Source organism: Cryptomeria japonica, chromosome 2, assembly GCF_030272615.1.
Source record: "Cryptomeria japonica chromosome 2, Sugi_1.0, whole genome shotgun sequence".
In the NCBI taxonomy this organism is placed as follows: Eukaryota; Viridiplantae; Streptophyta; class Pinopsida; order Cupressales; family Cupressaceae; genus Cryptomeria; species Cryptomeria japonica.
This window is the reverse complement of record NC_081406.1, coordinates 529,400,912-529,423,682: the sequence shown is the minus strand read 5'-3', so window position 1 is coordinate 529,423,682 and position 22,771 is coordinate 529,400,912. Positions and strand designations below refer to the sequence as shown.

The following is a 22,771-nucleotide window of genomic DNA, read 5'->3' as shown; positions in this document are numbered from 1 at the left end:
ATATTTGACCATAAGATCATCATAGGCTTGCTCAAACTGAGTGAGCTGATGAGTAAGTTCCCTCATAGTGTATTCCCCCATATCTCTTTCCAAGTGGTTAGACTTGTAGAAAGGTTGGCTCTGATACCAATTGATGAATACTAAGAGGGGGGGTGAATTAGTATGGCAAAAAATTAGTGTACTTAAACACTTTACTAGACTAACAGTAAACCGGTAAAACAATTTAGCAGACAAACCAATTAGCACATATGCAAACCAAATAGCAAATAATGCATTCACCCATAGAAGCACAAACACCATTACACAAGAGATTTTGACGTGGAAATCCAAATGGGAAAAACCACAGTGAGATGGAACTCACAAGTAACTATTTACAGAATAGGAACCAGACCGGTTAAGGCCATACAATGTTCTTTACCAAAATAGATCCTGTTAGGAATCTCAATCTCTATTAGGAGATAAGTCCGATTAAAGACTACCTTGCTAGAGGATTTTAGATCCACAGATGTGAACCACCTTTTTAGAGGATTTACCAAAGGCTTTTGGGCCTACCCGGTTAAGGGCTTCAGACTTGTTGAAGATGTGAGTAATCAACAAGTGAGTGATCTAGCAAATAGCACAAATTGCTTGGTTAGATCCTTGAAAGCTCGTTCCTAATACATTCCAGCATTACTTCAGTCTTCAACACATTCACACTCTCTCTAACTCATCAACCACCTTAAAACCCTAGCAACAACATAAAACCCTAGACATGATGTCCTTATAAAGAAATCTGATTTCATGTCGGTCCAATAGGATTACAATATAATTTCCTAGGTTCAATGCATCTAGACATATTTTGTAACACGACACAAAAAGCACTGTTCAAGTGTCGGCACCATCAAACAATCGGTGGATGGTAACTCGTCACAAAATGCCGGTTGGTAACTCATCATAGAGTATTATCGGTTCATACAAAATACCGGTTGTCGGTTTGATAAAAAATGAAGACTGGGAAATATGTGTTCTGCCACTTTGATCCTTCGTACCGCTTGAGATCCTTTAAATTCTTGGGGTCATCATACCACTTCAGATCGATAAACACTTTCTGCAAAACACCGATAGTCTAAAGACTATAATACATCATACTAGTTGGAACAAATACCGGTTGAGCTTTAACTCATACATACAAAAGTGATCTCAATGCAAGTGTGTGTCCATGAATGACAATCACAACATAATCATCATTTTTTACAACAAACACTACTTAACAACATATCCAAAATACATGAATATATGTACAATATAGAAAATATGTGAAACAAATCTCACAGAATAACTACAAAGGAAGCTCAATATCAACTTGAAGCAGACACCGGTGAGGAGGGACCTCAAAGAGATCAATCCGAACCGGTCAGCAAGAGTAAACACAATGGAAACATAAAGATATGATGGAGAAAATGTAGATCAAATTGATTTATTGCATGAAATTTGATTACATCCAACCAATAACAACCGAGTTACAACATACCAACTCACAGACTTGGTAGAATAGGTCACAACTGGGACCTTGAATCTTATAATATATCTTCTATGCATAGTATAGCTATCTCATTCCCTGATTGATTCTAATTGATTTAATTCTAATGTGTAATTACAAATATATATATATATATATCGATCCAAAGGATCCAGTCAGCCAAAAAGGGATCAAAACTCGAAGAACAAGACCTAACATGCAAAATAAACAAGGTCGGCCTCTGCTAAGAAATTCCTCCAAAAAAATCCAAAGGATGAAATGTAGATCATGGGAAAAGGTCAGTCACATGCCAAGGAACATCAAAATCAATGCCCAAGGCTCCACAAGCTTCGAAATAGGTTCTGGTAGATCACCAGAATAGGTCTCAGGCAACCGGTAACATGAAACTGTCATGGAAACTGATAGCGATATCTTGTCGGAAAATTATCCAAATGTGATGCAATCTATAAATAAGAAAGATGATCAAGTATTCAAGTAGAATCCAACTCCACAAGATCCGATGAGCCAAAATTGGGACATATAGAAAGGAAAACTAAAACTGCAAACAAAAAACAAAATAGAAAGGAAAATGTTTTTTTTTGGTTGATGCAAGATTGTTGTGAACTAGGGATGCTCCTACATCAGACATCCAGAATTATTGAAAAAGTGAGCCTCTCACTTTGTCGGGGTCAGAGGGAAACCAAGGAGGTCTTCTTCTACCTGAGAAATCCAAGATGAATCTTCAACTGGCCTGTCCTTCCACTTCACAAGATATTCCTTATACTCACTGCTACGGGTACTACACCCAATCCTACTACCCAAAATCTCTTCAATCTGATCCGATTCCTTTTGAGGTAACTGTTTCTCCAAGTCTGCAACACTTTTCTCACTAAATTCTTATTCATGGTACTCATGAAGATCTGCAATGTTGAATATAGGTGAAATACTTAGACTATCTGGTAACTCCACTTCATATTCATTTCCAGAATTGAACTTCTTCAAAATCTAGCAAGGTCCAAACTTCTCCATCTGTAGCTTATTATAAGTTCTAATAGAGAATCTCTCTTTTCTCATATATACCATCACTTCATCACCAACTTCAAATTCCTTATGTCTCCTCTTCTCATCAGCCTTTTCCTTATACTTGCTATTCATGTCTTCCAAATGTTGCTTAACCTGAATATGCAACGTTGCCATGTGATTTGTAAAGTCTTCTACTTCTGAACTCCTCTGGTCTTCACTGTTAATGTCTCTCAATTCTGATATTTGTCTAGGATGCACTCCGATAACAATCTCAAAAGGTGTTTTTACAGTACTTCTATTCACTAGTTTATTGTAGGCAAACTCTTCTTGTGCAAGGATTAAATCCCAGCTTCTAGTTTTATCTCCCACTAAACATCTCAACAAATTTCCCAAACTCTGGTTAACAACTTTTGTCTGTCCATTAGTCTGTGGATGAAAAGTAGAATTGAACTTCAAACCTGTCTTCATCTTCTTCCAAAGTGTTCTCCAAAAATAGCCAACAAACTTAGTGTCTCTATCTGAGACTATGCTCTTAGGTAATCCATGCAATCTCACCACTTCCTTGAAAAATAGGTCTTCTACATGTAATGAATCTAATGTCTCCTTACAAGGTATGAAATGAGTCATCTTCAAGAATCTATCCACTACCACAAATATAGAATCATTCCCTCTCAGTGTCTTAGGCAATCCAAGTACAAAATCCATGCTTATATCCTCCCAATGTCTTACCAGTACTGTCAAAGGTTTATACAATCCCACATACTGATTACTACCTTTTGCAACTTGACAAACTCTATAACTACACATATCTCTTAACATCCTTATGAATCTGGGGCCAAAAGTACTTCTCACTCACCAATGCTACTATTTTTTCAATGCCAAAATGTCCAGCTAATCCTCCACTATGTTTCTCCTTTATCAGATTCTCCCTCATAGAACTCTTAGGTATGCACAACTGAACTCCTTTGGATAACATCCCATCCCAAATGAAATATTCCAACCATTTTCTTCTATCTACCATAATCGGTTCTCTACATGATTTCCAAGGTTTTGCAAAATCCGGGTCTTCATCATACAAGGTCTTCAAATCTTTGAATCCTAATACTGTCACTCTCATCTCTATCAGCAAATTCCTTCTCCTACTCAATGCATCAGCAAATTTTTTAGATTTACCACTTCTATGCTTCAACACAAAGGTGTAACTCTGCAAGAATTATACCCATCTCATATGTCTCTGATTCAACTTACTCTGACTATTCAAATACTACAAAGCTTGATGGTCTGTATATAACACAAACTCTTTAGGCAACTAATGAATAATGATGAACAAAAAATACCCTAACTGGTACTGAGAGGGGGGGAGGTGAACCAATATAGACAAAAACTTTCTCAACAACTTATCAAGTTAAAGCAATACCAACCAATTGTCTTCATTACTGAACTTAACCATGGCAATACTGGTTAAACACAGTAAGACTTCAGACAACATAACCTAATAAGTATGAACACTTCAAATACACTCAATACTTGATAACAACTTCACCCATAAACATATGCATGTGGTGTGCCACTAATACCATAACCATTAGCTCTACATGCATAATCACTCAAACAAAGAACCCTTAATCATCACATGAAAAATGCAAAACACATGACACACAAATTTTTCACATGGAAACCCAAATGGGAAAAAAAATGGCAGGGATGAATACCCACAAGCTTGTTTTTGAACTCTTTTGAAGCTCGCTCTATTAGGAGCCTAGTCCGGTTAAAGACTTTACAATAAGGTTTTGCTAGAAACTGATCCTGTTAAAGATCACCCGGTTAAGGGATGGCTATATACCCTGTTAAAGTTTAAAACCTATTAAAGGTTACCCCACTAGAGGATTTAAAGACCTCAATAAACTTGATTCACCTAGTTAGAGGATTTACAGTAAGCTTATTAAAGCTACCCAATAAAGGGATTTTCCAACTATTGAAATGGTTAGAAGACAACAGATAAAAACTATGATATGAGAACAACACTACATGCCAAGGTAGATCCTTTTTAGTTCCTCTACTTCTGCAATCACACTCTATAGTTTTCTCTTACTGGTCTGCCAAGTATCTCATCATTCAGATACACACACAACATTTGCCAACAACTTACAATAACAAACATCATTGACCTTATAGACAATAATTAGGTCGATAGCATAAACCCTAAACCCTAAGCATTTCAGGTTTACAATACAGGTAGTCCAATACTGACCATCCAAACACTTTGCATAGAGCAATACAATCTCAAACTGGAAACCCTAGAGCTGAGACTACTAACTTGTAGTCACACTTAGTGAAACCCCGACACTAGTTCATTGCATTTCTTCATATTGGTTCACCAACTTCTTTCAATGTGCATACTGGTTCACTTACACTTATTAACATCAATGACAACATACATTATCATCATATCAACATGTTGGTTCATCATATGCCAACAATCTCCCCCTTTGGCATTGATGGCAATACTTAGTGTAGCATTGCAACTATAGACATCATATACCAGTGTATCTTCATTATCAGATATCTTCTCCTCCATACATCTGATATCTTTTCCCCATACAATAGATATCTTCTACCCATACATCAGATATCTTCTCCCCCTTTGACAACAATGCCAAAGTGGAGGCACAAGCTTCCATTCTCTACTATGTTGCTCCCCCTATGGAGTAGCATCCTTCAACACATCAATCCAAAAAGATTTGACACTATAGTACCTGACTGATGTGGAGCACACAACTCTAGTTGACTTCATGAAGGGGAAAAACCCCTAATTCACCTCTCAAATAGGTAAATGTAGTCTTTGGTAAGGGTTTAATGAATACATTTGCTAGTTGCTCCTTATTGGAAATATGTTGTAGTACAACCTCCTTATTCTAAAATTTCTCTCTCAAGAAGTGATATTTAAGCTCAATGTGCTTAGTTCTAGCATGCAATACCAGATTCTTAGAAATATTTATTGCACTTGTGTTGTCAAAAAATATATTCACCGGTCTAGATACAGGTACTTTGAAACCTACCAATACATGTGTCATCCTGATTGCTTGAGTGTAGTTGATAAATGCTGCCACATATTCTGCTTCAATTGTAGACTAAGAAATATAGCTCTACTTCTTACTCATCCACGAGACTAGTCTTCCACCAAGAAAGAATGCTCCACTGGTTGCTCGCTTTCGGTCATCCACATTACCTTCCCAATAAAAATTGGTATATACTTTGAGGTTATAGTCACCATTATATGGATACCACAATCCATAGTCAACTGTTCTTTTCAGATATCTAAGAATCCTCTTGATAGCTACCAAGTGGGATTCTCTAGGACATTTTTGAAAATGAGCTACTATGCCTACTGCATGAGCAATATCTGGTCTATTGTGCACCACATAGTGTAACTTACTGATCACTGAAAAGTACTCCTTCTCATTCACCAACTTTGAATCATCTTCCTTAGTTAGTTTACAGCCGGTCACCATCGATGTACCAACCGGTTTTCTCTCCTCCATGCCAAAGGTCTTCAATACCTCTTTGATATACTTAGCTTGGGTAATAAAGATACCCTCTTTCATTTGCTGAATGTGTGAACCAATGAAAAAATTTATCTCTCCAATTATAGACATCTCAAACTCTTTCTTCATTTCTTCTGCAAAAGCATGACTCATTTTATCATCTCCTCCAAATATTATGTCATCTACAAATACTTCACAGATCAGAATCTATTCACCTTCAAATTTTAGATAGATGTTGCTATCCTCACTTGTTCTCTGAAATCCAATCTTCATAAGATGAAAGTGTAACCTTTCATACCATGCCCTAGGTGCTTGTTTCAATCCATACAGGGCTTTGTGTAATCAACACACTATGTAACTATCTTCTGATAAGGCAAACCCTTCCGGTTGATTAATATACACTTCCTCTTCTAGGATTCCATTAAAAAAAGAGACTTCACATCCATCTGATAAACCTTAAATCCCTTAAATGCTACAAATGCAAGTAGCATTCGTACACCTTCTGGTCTAGCCACAGGAGCAAAGGTTTCTCCATAGTCTTCTCCCTCCTCCTGAGCATATCATTTGCATACATGTCTTGCCTTGTTCCTTACAATTGTGCCTTCTTCATTTAGCTTATACCTGAAGACCCATTTGGCACCTATGACATTTTTGTGTTATGGTTTGGGTACAAGAGACCATATTGCATTCTTTTCTATCTGGTCTAGCTCCTCTTCCATTGCTTTAATCCAATATTCATCTGTAAGAGATTCTCTAGAAGTCTTGGGCTCTAATTCATAAATCATGCAAGAGTTTTCTTTCACTTTTATTCTTGTGAGTATCCCTACATCTTTATCTCATATGATTTTCTTCAGATCATGATGTAGTTTCACATATCTAGGAATGTCTCTAGCTTGCTTTGCTAGATTTTCTTCTTCTCCTTCACTTACCTCTTCTTCTTCTCCTACTGCAGCTTCTACCAGTATAGGAACACTGAGATCTTTACTTTTTTCTTTCTTATCCTGTTCTCGGAAGGCTATGCCCGGTTCATCTTCCACTTCTTCTCTGCAGGTTTCTTCAGGTTCCTAAGGGGATTCATCAACCCTGACATTGATACTCTCAACAATTTTCGGTGTTCTATTGTTGTAGCACTTGAGAGATTTGCTCTTAGTGGAATATCCCAGAAATATTTCTTCATCACTTTTAGCATCAAATTTGCTCAAATGCTCACCTCTCTTGATATAGCACTTACTCCCAAATACTTTAAAGTAACACATAGTGGGAGTTTTCCCAGTCCAATACTCATAAGGGGTTTTAACTCTACCTTTCTTAATAAGTACCTGGTTCATAGTATAGACTACAGTGCTCACCACTTCTCTCCAAAAAGTGTGAGCAACCTTTCCTTGGATCAGCATTGTTCTAGTCGCTTCAACTATAGTCTTGTTATTCCTTTCTACTATGCCATTTTGTTGTGGTGTCCTTAGGGAAGACAACTGCCTCTTGATACCACTATCTTCATAGTATTTGTTGAATTCATCAGAAGTGAATTCACCTCCTTGATCAGTTCTTAGGAATTTTATCTTTTGACCACTTTCCTTCTCTACTAATGCTCTAAAGGCTTTGAACTTTCCAAACGCCTCAGACTTGTCTTTCAAGAATGTGACCCACATCATTCTTGAGCAGTCATCAGTAAGAATCATGAAATACCTATCTTTCTAAATACTTCTACTTTTCATAGGACCACACAAATCAGTATGCACAATATCAAGTAAATTTTCTACTGAAAAAGACTTACCTTTGAAAATTGAGGAAGACATCTTCCCAAGTTGACATTCTCTGCACAAGGAATTTTCTGGTTTGTTTAGCAAAGGCAATCCTCTTACTGCCTTGATCTTACTAGCCTTTACAATATTATCAAAGTTCATATGACAAATTCTCCTATGCCATATCCATCTGTCATCAAACTTATCCATTAGACACTGACTTATCTTGGCATTCAACTAAAATAAGTTAGCTTTGGTCTGCTTACCGGTGGCAATAAGTTCACCACTATTTCCAATTATTCTGCAGACTCCACCTTTAAACTCTAGAATGATTCCTTTATCATTCAACTAAGCAACACTCAATAGGTTATGCTTAAGACCTTCTACCTAGTAGACATTAGCTGCACTTCTCTTACCATTAAGTGAGATGGATCCTTTACCTTTCACCAAACATGGTGCATCATTGCCAAATCTGACAATACCTCCATCATATTCTTCTAGAGACGGAAACTTTCTCCTATCACCAGTTATGTGGTGAGAACAACCACTATCAATTATCCACTCATTAGAGTTGTCAATGCAAGAGACAAGTGCTTTCTTGTCAAACACTTCTTCCTTTACAACTACAAATACTATGTCTTCATTTTCTTCATCCTCAAATTCTTCATCCAGTGCAACAAGACAATTTCTTCTATTTCATCCTTTATACTTTCTAAACCTCTCCAGTTTATCCTTATTGTCATTGTTAGGATAGTTAATAGCTATATGTCCTATCTTATTGTAGGAAAAACATTTCAAAGGAAGCTTACCTCTATATTTTCTAGTACCTTTGGGAAGTCTCCTGGTAAGAAGAGCTTCAAACTCCATCAGAATTTCTTCATCATCCATACCTCTTCTTTGCATGGATTCATAACTGGGACTTATTTCTTTTCCTTTTTTGGTTCGTGCAATAGATGCTCTAAAAGCTGACTCAGTCTTCTGAACACTGTCATCATAGCTATTCAGCTCATATGCATTTAACTTTGCAATGATAGAGTCTAAGGATACCTTGGTTTTGTCAATAGACCTTAGTTCCTGGATAGCAGCAACTTTGATTGCATAGACTGGTAACAATGATCTCAAGGCTTTACTGACAACAGTGGCATCATCAATCACTCCACCAATGCTCTTGATATCTCCAACAATAGTTTTGATTCTTATGCCATATTGATGAATGGTCTCACCTTCAACCATCCTCATGTCTTCAAATTTTCCTCTAAGGCTCTCTTCCTTAGCTTGCTTTACATGTTCATCACCACCATAAATAGTTTCCAATGTGTCCCATACATCTTTAGGAGTGTCCTTATCTTGTACATCAATGAACTCAATATCAGACAAACTGCTAATAAGAGCTTCCATGACTTGCCCATTTTCTTGAATCTCTCACATCTGATCATCGATCAGAGTGCCAGTGGGAATCACATAGGTATTCTCAACATAGCTCCAATGTTGAGCACCCAAACTCTTGATATAGATCTTCATTATGTCCTTCCATATTTTGAATTTATCTCTATTGAACTTAGGACCTTCCCTCTTCATCATTAAGGCAGGATCTTTTACCTCAAGTGGTTAAGCTTATATCACTAAGGACTTGGAGTTTCTTTGATACCAATTGATGAATAATGATGAACAATAGATAACCTAACTGGTACTGAGAGGGGGGGGGGTGAATCGGTACAGACAAAAAATTTCTCAACAACTTATCAAGTAAAAGCAATACCATCCGATTGTCTTCATTATTGAACTTAACCATGGAAATACCAGTTAAACATAGTAAGACTTCAAACAACATAGACTAATATGTCTGAACACTTCAAATACATTCAATACTTGATAACAACTTCACCCATAAACATATGCATGTGGTGTGTCACCAATACCATAACCATTATCTCTACATGCATAATCACTCAAACAAAGAACCCTTAATCATCACATGAAAAATGCACAACACATGACACATAGATTTTTCCTGTGGAAACCCAAATGGGAAAAAACACGATGGGGATGAATACCCACAAGCTTGTTTTTGAACTCTTTTGAAGCTCGCTCTATTAGGAGCCTAGTCCAGTTAAAGACTTTACAATAAGGTCCTGCTAGGAACCAATCCTATTAAAGATCACCCAGTTAAGGGATGGCTATATACCCTGTTAAAGGTTGAAACCCTATTACAGGTTACCCTGCTAGAGGATTTAAAGAACTCAATAAACTTGAGTCACCTAGTTAGAGGATTTATAGTAAGCCTATTGAAGCTACTCGGTAAAGGGATTTTCTAACTATTGAAATGGTTAGAAGACAATAGGTAAAAACTCTGATCTAATAACAACACTACATGCCAAGGTAGATCATTTTCAGTTCCTCTACTTCTACAATCACACTTTGTAGTTTTCTCTTATTGGTCTGGCAAGTATCTCATCACTCAGATACACACACAACATTTGCCAGCAACTTACAATAACAAACATCATCGACCTTATAGACAACAATTAGGTCAATAGCATAAACCCTAAACCCTAAGCATCTCAAGTTTACAATACAGGTGGTCCAAACCTAACCGTCCAAACACTTTGCATAGAGAAATACAATCTCAAATGGATCACAAGACAATCTGCATCATTCATTCTTCACCGCACATGGGAATCAATAACTCATCACGCTTTCTTCTCATACAGCCAAGAAGAATGTTCATTCCCGAGGTAGAATTGTAATGTAGACAATCTTCTCATGCAATATCCTCAAGGAAATCCTTCACGTGCACAAAGTTGATGTGGCACCTTGATCTCATCCTCATCTCTTAGCTAACTCATCATAGAATGTCATTGGTTGCATCACACAAGATGGATTGCCAAACCGGAAACCCTAGAGATGAGACTACCATGCGGTAGTCACACTTAGTGAAACCCCGACACCAGTTCACTACATTTCTTCATACCAGTTCACCAACTTCTTTCAATTTGCATATTGATTCACTTACACTTATTGACATCAATGACAACATACATTATCATCATATAAACATGTCGGTTCATCATATGCCAACAAAAACAAGTAATGTCTCCTTTGGGCATCATTCAATTTCTCACTAAAATAGGCTACTGCTCTTCCTTCTTAACTCAAGACTGCTCCTATTGCTATTCCACTTGCATCACAATCCACTTGAAATACTTTATTGAAATCCGATAAAGCTAACACAGGCTGCTCAGTTACTTTCTGCTTCAACATTTCAAAAATTTTGTTTTCTTTGGTGGTCCACTTGAATTCCTTTTGATCTCCTCTCATGGTCTCAGTCATAGGGTTACAAACTGAACTTAAATTTGTAATAAACTTCTGGTAAAAACTAGCCAATCTATGAAATGATCTTACCTCTCCAATGATTTCCAATGTAGGCCACTCAACAATTTCTTTCACTTTCTCAGGGTCCATCTTTAAACCATCCTCAGATATCACAAATCCCAAATAGATTAACTCATCCTTCATGAAAGTACATTTCTTGATATTGATCAACAACTTCTCTTCTCTCAATCTCTCCAAAACTTGTCTTAACTGCAACAAATGTTGCTCTTTCATCTTACTAAAAATCAAAATGTCATCCAAATACACAATAACAAAATTACCCAAGAATTTCTTCAATACCTCATTCATTAGCCTCTTGAAAGTACTCAGTACATTAGTCAATCCAAAAGGCATCACCAACCATTTATACAGCCCTTCACTTGTCTTAAATTTTGTCTTCCACTCACCACCTTCTCTGATCCTAATATGATGATATCCACTCTTCAAATCTATCTTTGTAAAGTATTTTTCTCCACTCAAACAGTCCATTATGCCATCCATCCTAGGCAAAGGAAACCGGTATTTCACTATGATCTTGTTGATTGCTCTTGAATTGGTACACATCTTGCATTCTCCATTCTTCTTAGGTGCTAATACTATTGGTACTACACAAGGGCACAAACTTTCCCTGATCAAACCTTTTTTAAAAACTCCTACACTTGTCTATTCAGTTCTTCATTCTCTATCAATGTCAACCGGTGTGTAGCTTTGTTAGGAAAACTAGCTCCGAGAACCAAGTACATGCAATGACTAATACTTCTCACAGGTGGCAATCCATCAGGTACATTATCTAAAATGATGTCCTCATATTCTGTCAACAAATATTTTTTCTCTTTCGGTTGTTCTTCTTCCGGTTCTGGTCCCTCAGTCTTCTTTAGAATTAAGGCAAAGTACACATTCTCATGTCTCAGTCCATCCATGAATTTCCTTCCATCTACCAAACAGATTCTAGCATTCGTACAAACTTAATTCCTCAAAGGTTCCTCCAAAGGCAACAAGGTTTGCTTCATCCCATTGGCCACAATAGTGTATGTATTCTTCCTCCCATCATGTACTGCATGTCTATCAAACTTCCAAGGTCTACCCAACAAAAGATGAAAAATATCCATAAGAATAATATCACACGAGACTTCATCATGATAATTCCCAATTTTTTATTTCACCAAACATTGTTCACTTACTAACAACTTATGTTCATCCTAAATCCATGATATCTGATAAGGCTTAGGGTGTTTCAATCTCTCCAATTTCAACTTATTCACCATCTCTTCTAAAACAAGATTATCTAAACTACCACTATCAACAACAACTTTACAACACTTACCAGATACCTTACATCTAGTCTTGAACACTTCCTCTACAAGGGCTCTTCATCTCCTCCAGTATGACACAAAGCTTTCCTCATCATCAATAGTTCTCCATCTTTTGGTTTATTGTCTAATTCGGTGGGGTTTTCTTCCACCGTTGCTGTTCTTCCGGTAGTTTCTATCTTCTTACACTCGAATTCATGATTTCCTTCACATCCACACTTAAAGTAGGTTCTTTTGAATGTCCTCTTGTCTTGTCTTCCAAAATTTGCATTCTGATAACCATCTGGTTCTCTCCTCCGATAGAAATTTCCATCATCCTTCCAGTATGAATTACCTTCTTTTCTCACTTCCTTGTCCTTATTCTGATCTATATTGATTCCTCTTCCTCTAGTATATCCTCTTCCTCCTTGAAATCTTCCTCCAGTAAACCTTCCACCTCTACCTCTCTATCTTTGCTCATGTCTTTAGGGCATACTAATAAGCCTCTTCAACACTCTCCAATTTTATCATACTCAATTCATCTTGTATAGACATTTGTAATCCATTCAAATATCTTGAAACTTGTTCAAATTCATCATCAACATGTCCAGATCTGATATTCAACTTGTAAAATGCTTCGGTGTACTCCTTTACACTAGATTCCTTATGTCTCAAATTCTACAACTTCCGGAACAGATCCACTTGATAATTCACTGGCACAAAATTTGATTTCAACTTAGCAATCATCCAATCCCATATTTTAATATTCTCTTAACCTCTTCTTTGTCTACCAGCTTGCAAATGCTCCCACCAAAGAGATGCATGACCTTTCAACCAAGTACAACCATATATCACCTTCCTCTCTGCTGCAGTGTTTTCAAAATCGAAATACTTCTTCATCTTCGAGATCCAATCCATCAACTCATTTGAATCTAACTTCCCATCATATTTCGGTGGAGTAAAATGACATTTAGTATTCACCCTACTCAAAACCCTCAAAAACCTTTCCTCATTCAGATCAATCGCTAGTAGGTTTTCTTGTTCTATTGGGGCTTCTTCTCCTTCATCTTCACTTACATCTTCAATGTATCGGCCTCTCCTCTGGGATATATCCATGGCTTCTAACTAGACTACTATTCCTCACAACATCTCCATCATAGAAGGGTTTGCATTCCCACACATTCTACCATTCCTAGATCCTCTTCGCACCATCGTTCATGTTATTCCTCTGCAACTGCATGTCAGATCGACAATCCGCCACCCTACAACAAAATTTTAGGACACACAACTTCCATAATGAAACTTTGCTCCGATACCACTTGAAGCAAACACCAGTGAGGAGGGACCTCAAAGAGATCAATCAAGACCAGTCAGCAAGAGTAAACACAATGGAAACACAAAGATATGAAAGAGGCAATCCAAAACAGATTGATTTATTATATGATATTTGATTACATACAATCGGTAACAACCGGGTTACAACATATCAGCTCATAGGCCTGGTAGAATAGGTCACAATTGTGACCTTGAATCTTATAATCTATCTTCTACGCATAGTTTAGCTACCTCATTCCTTGATCGATTCTAATTGATTGTATTCTAATGCATAATTACAAATATATATCGATCCAAAGGATCCAGTCGGCCCAAAAGGGATCAAAACCCGAAGAACAAGACCTAATGTGAAAAATAAACAAGGTTGACCTCCACCAAGAAATTCCTCTAGAAAAATACAAAGGATGAAATGTAGATCACAGGAAAAGGTTGGCCACATGCTAAGGGACATCGAAATCAATGCCCAAGGCTCTACAAGCTTCAGAATAGGTTATGGTAGATCACCAAAATAGGTCTCAGGCAACCGATAACAAAAGAACAACTGGTAATAGGAAACTATCATGGAAACTGGTAGCGATATCTTGCCAGAAAATGATCCAAATATGATGTTGTCTAGAAATAAGAAATATGATCAAGTCTTCAAGTAGAATCCAACTCCACAGGATCTAGTGGGCCAAAACCAGGACACAGAGAAAGGAAAACTGAAACTGCAAATAGAAAACAAAATACAAAGGAATTTTTTTTTTGGTTGATGCAAGATTGCTATGAACCGGGGATGCTCCTACATCACAACTATAACAATGAGTCACTAATGAAAACCAAAGCATGTTGACATCAATGAAAACACATGAATAGCTTATTCTGACCAAACTCACAATAGTATTGTTGCAATAGGTGTTTCTTCGGAAGCTAGGTTAAAATTGTCAATATTTGCACTTTCATTTTTAAGAGAATTTGTTATGCTCTCAATAGGGTTTTGACTAGGAGAATTTGTTATAGGTGCTCTCAAGGAAGAGATACCTAAGGTAAATTTTGTTCTTATTGTCGCTCTAACTTTATATGTCAAAGGCTAGCCCCTACGTCCCACATTTTGTGGTCTAATCCTTCTAACTTTTAGAAAAACTTCCCATCTCATTTCTAAATATGTTTCTTGTAATTTTTTCTCAGCTAATAATTGAATCAAACAATGGTGTGCGGTAGAATCATACCTAACTTTTTGAGTTTTGTTAGACATTATCTTTAATAGGTTGTACAAGAATTTTGAGACTTTCATCAATCTGCTATGTCGAAGATAACTTAGAAGCTTGAAATGTACTAAATAAACCAAAGACTATCGACCTTCACAAGTCAAATATTTTATGATGTAAATAGTTGTAGAGGCCCATTTTGGTGGCAAAGATAAACTCTATGCTCCTTGTTTTCTTACAACCAATGAGGGATCCCTAGGCTTTATGAACTCATCCCTTGCTGACCTAGCATCATAGTTTTGAGGAAAGGATTCACCAACTACAAGTAACCCTTTAACTTCTTCTATTCTCTCCTCAGTAACTGCAATTCTTAACCCTTTTACTACTGCTTCATCATTTTTGAGAGTGCGAGAAAATTGCATGGCAACTTCATCATTGAATCCTTGAAGCATCAAGGAATAATCAAGCCAACCACAAATTCTAAATATTGACTCACAATCACCATCTCCCAGTATAAGCTTAGGGTCTACTAGCTCATGATGAACATGGGAACCACCCATCTCTAGAGTACATATGGTTTTTTTTTAACACAATCTCCCAGTCTCTACTTTCTTTTTGTTTTTAAGATCCAAATGTGACCAATCTTTTTATTTCTCTCTTTCTTTGATGTTCTACAACTTCTTCTCTTGGCAATTACTTTTTTCCTCCTCTACTTAAAACACTTCACATATTTTGAAGGTTAATTATGGCAAATATTTTCATCAAAAGGAAAAGTTGATTTGGGTACTGGGTTCAAGAGATAATAGGATAGCATGGAAATAAAAGAGGAATAGGACAACTTAGCTTGATAACTCACAAATTTAAAACTACCTTGGCCATGTAGCATGCAATATGCATGCATGAAACATAGTTGTTTTCAAGTTTCATTACTCAAGCCATTATTCAATAAGACATGGGTTCTTCAAACAACAAGTCGACATTTGGCAATTCCTCCCCCAAACTTAAAGTCAAGCAAGTGTCTACACATGCAAAAAGAGGAGTGGTAGTGAGATAGGTTGTCAAAAAGAACAGGGATAATTGGGATTCTATATGGAATACATATTAACAATCAAATGACAAAATAAATGAATTTAAAGTAATAATAAATAAAAATAATTTTCAGGTACTTGTAAATATGAAATGATTAAAACGACATACTCCAATTGAATGGTAATGAGAATATCCAATCTTGATGTGACAACAAGTGCTCGTCAAGGTAACTTAGAGATGGATATGTTGAATGGTTGAATGGACTGGAATACTAAGAGGGGTGGTGAATCAGTATTCCCACAATAATAAAAACTTTCCATCAATTTTAACCTTAGCAATTAATCTCATCAATATGAAACAACAAATGGAAAATAAATGGAAAACATAATCACGAGATAGACATCGAATTTTTATACGTGGAAAACCCAAATGGTAAAAACCACAAAGAGGGTTAACTCTCAAGATAATATAAATAGTTATATACTATTTACAAAAGGGGTGGATCACTATTGAATGGTTCATTATCTAATTACAATATGGCTCATTATCGGATGGCTCATTTTCTAATTACAATATGGCTTGTTGTCGGAATATAACATGACTCACTGTCGGAATGCTCACTGTAATAGAAATAAGTGAACTAAGAAAAATTGCATCTCCAAATGCATGAGGTAAGTTCCAAGATAAGATCAAATATCAAAACAACAACTTATAGTAGATCCGGTAAGGGATCTCTCCAACCTATCCACAACTGCTTGGAGCAGATCTAATAAAGGATTACTGAAATGTTGTCTTCAACCTGTCAATCCAATTACTTGTAGCAAATCTGGTAAGGGTTTACTGCAACTATATCTTCAACCTATCAATACAAAAACTTATAGTAGATCTAGTAAGGGATTACTATGACTCTATAAATGCACTCGTACTTTCCACACTTTCACATACCTTTGCTCTTACACACACATCATATTCCACTACTAACATTGTACACTATTCGCATACACTTTGTTTCTCTACTGCTCACTATCATTCGCTCTCTTCTCTTGTATTTCTTGTGTCTCACATACACACACACACACACACATACACACACACACACACACACACACACACATATATATATACACATACATACATACATATATATACACACAAACATACATATATATATATATACATACAAACATACATATATATATACATACATACATACATATATATATATGTATATATGTATATATATATGTATATATGTATATATGTATATATATATATGTATATATATATATGTATATATATATGTATATATGTATATATATATGTATATATATATATATGTATATATATATATATGTATATATATATATATGTATATATATATATATATACACACACACACCAAGATAATATATCAACCAAGCATGAAATGTTTATAAAATAATGCATTGCTTGGATCAACACGCTACTCAAATATGCCTTGACCAAAATAGGGTAACCAAGTTAGCCTTCATTGATCTTCTACACGCTTCCTTCTTAATTATCGGAACACACGCTTCATTTACCAAAACAAAACAAAGGTCTACCAAACTCATAAACATAGACCCATAGACATGAATTCCAAACATAATGACTTTCATCTCCAAAGATACAAATGCCACAGATTATGGATCATAGAGTTCATAGATCATATTACAACAACAATTTTTGGATAGCAACTCAACTATCACAACTAATACTAACTTTTGATACAAATGAAGACTAGCAAAACCCTAGATTTTGGAGCAAAGGATCTTTCAGAAAATACTCCTATAAACCATACATGTTGCAATGGTCAATATTGTTGCAAGGTGTGTACCCTTGGTCTCCTTGTGTTGTGCAACACAACACTTAGGTTTTTGACATGGCTTAACTGCCTCCTATGGATTCTATAAGTCTAGTGGTTGTATTAGGCATTAACAGGTCGATCTTTTGGTGCAACGACAACCACACTTGTAACAAGTGGTACCTGTTGATGAGTATTTTGACAAACTCACCAACAGTCAGGTAGCTTATGAAAACACTCACCACCTCTCCTAAAAAGAAATAAGTTTCAATAAACTAACTACTCCAAGGTCTCTATAGTTGGGTTTCGACGGTGATGGGAAGATCAATGGTTGATGCGGTTGTACCTATTAAGGGGCTTGTTGGTTGAAACAAATCCCAATAACTTCCAATAACTTAACTTTTTTTATTTTATGGTTTAGTTTCTCTTTCAAAATAAATTGCAAAACATAGATAAGGGAAACAAGAAAATAACAATGAAACCAATACAAAAACAACTTAATGAACTACTCAATTAGCACCCTGCAATCCAAAAATAATCAATATTCAAACCAACATTGAATAACAGACCTCCAATAAACATGAAAAGTCATACAACCTCACAAATTCATGGAAAGAATATCACCACAATATCTTCCTATCACATTAATTCTCATACACCACTTAAGTGTGCAATATGATTCATAAAGCAATAAAACATAAGACCAAAATAAGTTGTTGATTTCAAACAATAGACTTTACTAGATTGCAAATAACAAATTCATAGCACATACGCATAGATTAGGCAATCTATAAGTTTCTTCTTGTATTAACTTCAGAGAATGTATTATAACATCTACTCAAACCCATAAAATTTGCATAAAAATCTCTAAAGGAATATCTAATTGGGCCTCAAATCATCAATTTGTGGACCTTTAACAATGAATCAAAATCTCCAATTTATAGAGTTTCTTGTCCTACTTTCTAGGAAATAAACCTATCTAAATTTAGCACTTAAAAGCAAGGAGTTGCAGTTGACATGCAAGTCTCTACCTTGAACTCTAGTTAACTATTAAAAAACTACAACTGGGTGAGCATTACAAAAATGGTGCTACATAAGCCGACTCTTCATAATCATGCAAAACTAGCTCAATAATCAAGGTACATGCTGGAGAGGTAGTTGAAGTCCTAGTACTGGAATCATGCAAAATTATTCAAAAATATCATGCTATCATTAGAAACTGCTTGTTTATCTTTCACTTATTTTTATAGATCTTATAATTGCTAATGATACATGCCACTACCTTAGCAGGAGGATCTGCAACATGTGTTATTCTAAACTTGTACTTCTTCAAAATCTTTTTTGCATTCTTACTTCTATCTTCTAATTTCTCTATTATTTTTTAAGCTTGTTGACATTGAGTTATTAAGTATGTATATCTATTCATTAACTCAACATTAAACTCAGTAGGAGTTGTAAGATATCGTGCCACATATGTGTCCCATTGATGGAGTACATTGTCTTCCTCCATGTGTCTAACACTACTAATACCAAGCCCAAAAATACCTAACAACTGGCCTACAAACTTTTCATACTTCTTTATTGAACTAAGGAGAGGAGAACGAGCCTTTGTTATGTCTTTTTCATATTGTTGAAGTATTTCAATCTTCATCTCCAAAACATATATATATATATATATATATATATATATATATATATATATATATATATATATATATATATATATATATATATATATATATATATATATATATATATATATATATATATATATATATATATATATATATATATGACTGCAAATTTTCAACACTATCTCCTCCCAAGAGATCTTCACCCATTATAACATCTTTCCCAAGATTCAAAATCTGATACTATTTGTCAAAAATGTTGAGCTTTTGTTCCCACTACTGAGAAGATGAAGCTAAAGTTCCTCCAATCTTTATGGCCTTCTTGTATGCCTCCATAGTCATCTACAAAAATAATCTAATTTTAGAAGCATTAGTTTGGGCCCATGCTTTTGCAGTTGTTGCCACCTTCCTTAATTCAACAAGTGCTTTCACATCTCCCTCTAGAAGTGATGAGGTTGAAGGTAGACTATCATATATACGTACATCTAGTGGCTTGCTCATCTCTACTAGCAACTGCTTGTACTGCTCCAACAATTCTTTTACCTCTGAGTGAGAAATATGTTCTTTCTCTATCTTTCTCCTCACCACACTAGTAGCAAGATCCAACATATCCAACTCTCCCCATTTGGTCTTTTTACCCAATTTTACCTATGAATCCTGGTATTTCAAGGAGCCTTCTCCTTCAGCTTGCACAGGAGTTGCAACATCAGCAATCACCTCACTAGAACCAATTCTAGATAAATGGTGTATGGTCTTGGCCTTCTTCATTTTCCTTGGTTCTTCAGTGATTGTTTGTTGTAGTGTGACCTTTGGTAGTACCACCTTCTTTTTCTTCTCAAAGGTGAAGCTTAACCATTGTGGCATTTCCTTGTCCTTGTCACCTTCATGTGGCATAATCTTTGTCATCACCCTATGTACCTTTGATTGTTCTTTTGCTTCACCCTCCTCTTACTCCATAATTTAGATACCTTGGGTTGATGTGCCTATTTGAACTTGGTTAGTTTGGAGAGTGCTATCAATATTTAACTTCTTTTATTTGTGCAACCCTCCCAACTTGTTGCTTACTTCTTCTTCAAATTCTTTATCATCTTTATCTATTTGTTTCATTTCTCCTCCAACCGCTATTTTCTTCAACAAATTCTCTTGGTCCTCTGGAGTCAAAATAACTATTTCATTATGTTTGTCATCAGGCACATTTTGTTCTCCTTCTTCCTCAACTTGCTCCGCTAGTAAATCTCGTTTATCTATGTCCATAGGATCTGTCAGTGCGTGTTTCCCAAGCTAAATAGAATTCTTTTTTTCCTCTTCTCAATTTTCTTTTGTACCAATTGTACAATAGGTTTCACATCCTCTTGATCAAAATCAAATTCAATGTTATGAATGATAACCTTTTCTATAGCAAGAGTTAATTCTTGTGTTAATGGAGGTAATGTTTCTGATGTTGTAGCAAAAATATTAGCTAGTGCGGACATAGGTTTTGTCACAGGGATTGTAGTGGTTGGGGATGTCAAAATTGGAGCCTGTGTTGTGGCGGTAAGTGGAGGTTGAGTAGATGTTACTGTCGTATCAGGAGGAGGTTGAGAAGACATAGATGTACCTTCATCTGCCTTTCCTTGTTCATCCCCCTCCTTAGTGCCCTCTCCTGGTACTTGCCCAATAGAAGCTCAGACGGGATGCACCTCTACCAGTGGGATGGCTCCTAAACCCTCCCTTATTCCAAAATCTGCAGCCTTTTTCAACAATTCAACCTTTTTCATTTGTACCTTGACCTATTCAAAATGCTCTTTAGTGGTTTACTCAAGTCCAACAACCTCATCTAGTTTGGTAGAAGTGTTATTTCTAGAACTTGACTGAGTTCTTCAGACATACTCCCTCTGTACCCTTGATTGGGGATTATCTGTGGCTGATACTTTTTGTTTTCCTTTTGAACCATTGAGCCTGATCCTCAAATTCAGCCATTGTCTAGTCCTCATTATAACATTTTGAGTAACCATTTCTATATCTATCTCTTCCTGTCTTGACCATCTTAATGGAGAGAGGGGCTTCTTATCAATTCCATGTTCTTTGTATTAAGATCTAACAATTCACCATCATCCCTCAATTCTTTAGGGAGATTGGTCTCTATCTCAAAATCTCTTATCTGTGGCACTATAAGCCATGAATAATTTTTCTCTTTGACCTGAAAACTATCTTGGAGGTTAGCCCAAAAATCCTCCAACCTCGATTTATGCCCATTATAAGCTTTTGGCATCATTTGCTTCAATTTGTTGTATGGGTCATAATACTCTCCAGCATAATTAAATTATTTTAAATACAAATCTTGTAGTTCTTGCTCAACTACCTTGGCTAAATTCATTTTTTAGCATGAAAAATAACTAATTGAAATGGAGAAGTCCACACCAGTTTTGTGTTTGGAGGATAGCAGTGATTGCAACCTAACCATCTTCCTTAAATACTCCAAGAGTACCTCTCATTCCTTGCAATACCTAGGCAACAACATAGGGTTTCCTATGAAACCACTGACTCTGATGTATGTAGATCATTGGTTCTGAATGAACCAACATGCCCATTCCCTTATTATTGCCATAGCCTCTGGGCTTATCCTATAGACTGCATCACTTGTGAGTTTTATAATGATGGGAAAGAGGAAGGCATCATTTATTCTCTTAAAATGTGTCTTTGCTTTGCCCAGAGGGAGTTGAGTATAATACTCTCACACCTTCTTTTGTCCCTCTTAATCACCGAGTTTCCCATCTATTTGCAATCCTAGAAACTTGCCTGCTCGGGTAGCTACCCAGATAACATAGGAAGTAAAGAATAATTTCTTTGTCTTGTGTACATCAATCAATTGTTTGTGTATGTTATCTAAGAGGATTTGGGCCCAATCGAAATACTGCTTCCCAATCAGAATAGTAGTCATGTATTGAAACATCAAGGGGTGAAAATGTCAGAAATCCATCTTGCCAAAGGCCTTGCTCAACATAATGATCAAGTCTCGTTGTGGCTCCTTGAAATTGGCCCTTAGAATATCACTGGCCTTCAATCCTATCTTTCTCTCCTTCTTGAGCCAATTTTCACTCATGTGTCTTTTACAAGAGGTGGTATCCTTATTCCATACCTCCTCAACTTCTTCCTTAGTTGTCACTATTACTTCATCCCTTGAAGGAATACCAAAAACAAACCCTAACATATCTGTTGATAAATCAATTAATGTCCTACCTTGATCATCTACGCACTTCCTAGTGTCTACATTGTAGTATTGTGTGATAGTCATGATAAATTCAGGGACTTGATTAGA

The 22,771-nt window shown here is 36.1% G+C and overlaps 1 protein-coding gene across 1 annotated transcript in view; it reads right to left on the bottom strand.

The window, feature by feature from the left end:
• LOC131865106 (uncharacterized) overlaps nucleotides 1-20,727 on the bottom strand; it is an 80,307-nt gene extending 59,580 nt beyond the window's left edge. Inside the window, exon 1 of the mRNA XM_059215312.1 lies at nucleotides 20,539-20,727. Within this exon, the coding sequence (XP_059071295.1) occupies nucleotides 20,539-20,727 (189 nt within the window). The remainder of the gene's footprint in view (nucleotides 1-20,538) is intronic.
• Nucleotides 20,728-22,771: the final 2,044 nt, after the last annotated feature.